The sequence below is a fragment of the Microtus ochrogaster genome, chromosome 16 (assembly GCF_000317375.1).
Source record: "Microtus ochrogaster isolate Prairie Vole_2 chromosome 16, MicOch1.0, whole genome shotgun sequence".
Lineage (NCBI taxonomy): Eukaryota > Metazoa > Chordata > Mammalia > Rodentia > Cricetidae > Microtus > Microtus ochrogaster.
This window is the reverse complement of record NC_022018.1, coordinates 21108230-21111534: the sequence shown is the minus strand read 5'-3', so window position 1 is coordinate 21111534 and position 3305 is coordinate 21108230. Positions and strand designations below refer to the sequence as shown.

The window sequence follows — 3305 nt, the reverse complement described above, 5'->3', positions numbered from 1 at the left end:
AAAAAAAAACAAAAAAAAACAAAAAAAAACAAAAAAAACAGTGAGTGAGTCCACAAATTCGCAGTTAGATCTAAACTAGATTTTGCTTGGCTACCAATTGGCTCTGACCTTAACCTTCCCTGTAAGGACAGGCTGAGTAGCTCATATCTGAAATGCTTGGGACCAGAAGTATTTAAAATTTTAGAGATTTTCAAATTTGGGGATATCTCCCTAGAATCTGCCAGTTAAGAATCCCTAACCCAAAATTCTGAACTCTAAACTTTCCAAAATCACAGACGTGTTGAGCACTGCTTTAGCGCACTACAGATTCTAGCTGTTTAAACAGTTTGAGAACTTCAAGGTCGGTAGTGCCCTCCCCATGGTGATGTGGACAGATTGATTGCCCTCTGGTTTATCACCTCTCCAGAGAAAGGCCGGGAGAGTCAGTGCACTTTGTAGAACAGTTTGGGGAATTCTAGTGTATATTCCTTACCAGGCTCAGCTTTGCAGTTGTTAAGATCTGGTGAGAGCCTGGCTGTGGTGACGCACACCTTTTATCCCAGCACTCAGGAGGCAGAGACAGGTGGACCTGAGTTTGAGGGCAGCCTGGTCTACAGAGATGCAGGATAGCCAGGACTACACAGAGAAACGCTGTCTTGGAAAACAGAAAATCTTGTGAGAGGCAAGGCAGTGTTTTAATGTCCTGAGCTTGATAACATTAATCTTCACATTAATGTCTTTGGAACTAGTTCCTGGACCCAATCTAATTTAGCTTTCAGTCCAAGACTGAAGAGCCAGGCTCTTTGGGAAGTACCTGGTTCTGTGACCACACGCCATCATGAAAACCACAAGAAGCACTCATGACTTAAGAGCCATAGGAGGGGAGTGGACAGGGTGGGCAAAATTGGGAGTTTTGTTTAGTGAGAAGATCTTTGGCCTCGGTTAGGAAACTACAGAGCGTTTGTTTCATCACCTGACGTGTCTCATCATAATGTATTTGTGTCTCCTTGTAAATGTACAGAAACAGCACATTCTGTCTTGGGCTCAGATGCAAATGATGTAGTTATTACCGTCCCATTTGATTTTGGAGAAAAGCAAAAATCTGCTCTGGGGTAAGTGTACTGCCTTAACTTGGTTAGTTAGAAGAAATACAATCACACTCAGTAATGAAGTGTGAAGTTACATTTGGAACTAGCCTAGGCAGTACAGTGGCATTTGTATTTCATGGTAATGTCATTAATACTTCTTTTTATGAAGCACCAAGAGAATTTAGTATTAAATGCTGTGTGCCTTCTCAGCTGCTTTATTGGGAACTGCACTTTGCCTGTTTCATGTAATTGAAGCTTATGTGGGAAATACATAAGAATGCTGTAAAAAAAAAAAAAGAATAAAAAGGGTGATTATTGAATAAAATGGGCACAGTAAAGAAACCAAAATAGCTGTTCCAAGGGTAAAAGAGATATGTTTATTCCAAACCACCAAGGCTGTCTCAGGGAGGCTGGGGTTGTGAGGAAGGGGCGGGGTTCCAGGGTTCTAATGAAACTGGGTCCCTGGGAGGTAGGAAATCTGTAAGGTGGGGTCAAGGACTTTGAAGTGTGTAACAGGAACACGTTGAGTGGGGGCTGAAGGAGTTTAGAAGCTCGCATAGACCTTGATAAGCTAATGGGCACCACAGGTGTGTGTTAGTGGAGAGCCAGAGTCCCTTCTGGAGATGAGGAGAATGCTTCCTTTTAGGTAGGGATGCTGATTTGTCAAATACCAGACTCTGGGAAAGGGGATTTCTTGGAACCAGTTAATTATTGTTTATCTTAGTTCTTAACATCTAAGCAGAAAAAGTTAGGTTTGACTCGCACAGGTGTCATGAGTGTGAGTTCCCTTACCTGTGTTGTAGCAAGCGGAGAATTAATTGTGGGTCCAAAGTGAAGAAATTGGGGAATTTCACAATATTTTAGACATTTTTATCACCTCCTAAAATTTGCAATCATGGAGATTTATTTGCTTTCTTCATTCAGTCAAAAATTACTGATTTCTTTTACCTCCTAAGATACAGTATATTCCAGTAGAGTACATAGAGAGGGGTGAGATTGGCTCTGACCTCAGAATTAACTCTGATTATGACTGTGGTTGTTGCTTCAAAGGGGGATATTCTGAGCTATATGGAGGCAAGGTGCCCGTTCTAGACTTTCAGAGCCCAAAGACTCCCCCAAAAGAAGTGAACTTCTTTTCTTTTAAATGTAGATGTATTTGAGAGCTATCTTTTCCCATTTCTTTTTTGTGTGTATCCACACGTGTGTAGTCTGCATGTGTGTTTGCCAGAACCTTTGGAGGCCAGAGGTCCCCCATCAGCTGTCTTCTTCAGTCACTTTTCACCCCGTCTCTTGAGACAGGGTCTCTCATTGAACCTGGCCCTCAACCATATGCCTGGGCGGCCTGGTTATCAAGCTCCTTGATCCTGTCCTGTCCCCTGCCGTGCTCGCATGTGCACACACACACACACACACACACACACACACACACACACACACACCATCACACTTGTGTTTTATGTGGGTGCTGGGGATTCAAGCCCAGACCCTCATGCCTGTGTAGCAGGCCTGTTTACCAGCTGAGCCACCCCCTAGCCCTGACAGTTTATTTTTTCTTATTCAATGTAAACACAAACTATTTTGTCAAGAAAAGAGGCTCTGAACAGTGTATTTTTAGACAGTGGATTCCAGTCCTTTCCTTTCCACATGTTCTATTTCTTGCACTGTCTTTGAGTATCATTTGCTAGTGCACGAACCTTTCAGCAGAGCACCCTACAAGTATAGGACTGAGCATGTTGTGATCTAAGATTCATTGAAAGCAAATTGTTTACAGAGAAGCAGCTGGAGCCGCTGGATTTAATGTGTTGCGACTAATACATGAGCCATCTGCAGCTCTTCTTGCTTATGGGATTGGACAAGACTGCCCCACTGGGAAGAGGTAAATACCACATCTGTAGTTTGCAATGCGATTATAGCAGTTCTGCCCATCAGCATGGTGCTGACCTTGGCATAGGAAAGGCGCGTGAAACTCTGATCTCACTAGTCCGGAACAGCTGAGAAGGAGGTAGGGAAAGCAGGAAAGCGGAAGCTGAGAGTCCTCCTGTCACCCTCATTTTGTTGTAGAAATTGGGTAATTACAGACTGATCCAGTTTGCAGCTGACACTCGAGGGCTACTGATCCCACCACACTCCAGTGTTTAAACATGCTTAGAGACAGTCGGCACTCCCTTAGCAGAGTTGATGGCCACACACGCTTAGATCTCACCACACTCCAGTGTTTAAACATGCTTAGAAACAGTC

General features: G+C 43.5%; 1 protein-coding gene across 2 annotated transcripts in view; it reads left to right on the top strand.

Annotated features, from left to right (window-relative positions):
* The window catches only part of Hspa14 (heat shock protein family A (Hsp70) member 14), a 24456-nt gene that overhangs the window by 11269 nt on the left and 9882 nt on the right, over window positions 1-3305 (top strand). For both annotated transcript variants that reach the window (XM_026783086.1, XM_005354842.2), the window contains 2 exons: window positions 1001-1091; window positions 2839-2943. In XM_026783086.1, the coding sequence (XP_026638887.1) occupies window positions 1001-1091; window positions 2839-2943 (196 nt within the window). The remainder of the gene's footprint in view (window positions 1-1000; window positions 1092-2838; window positions 2944-3305) is intronic.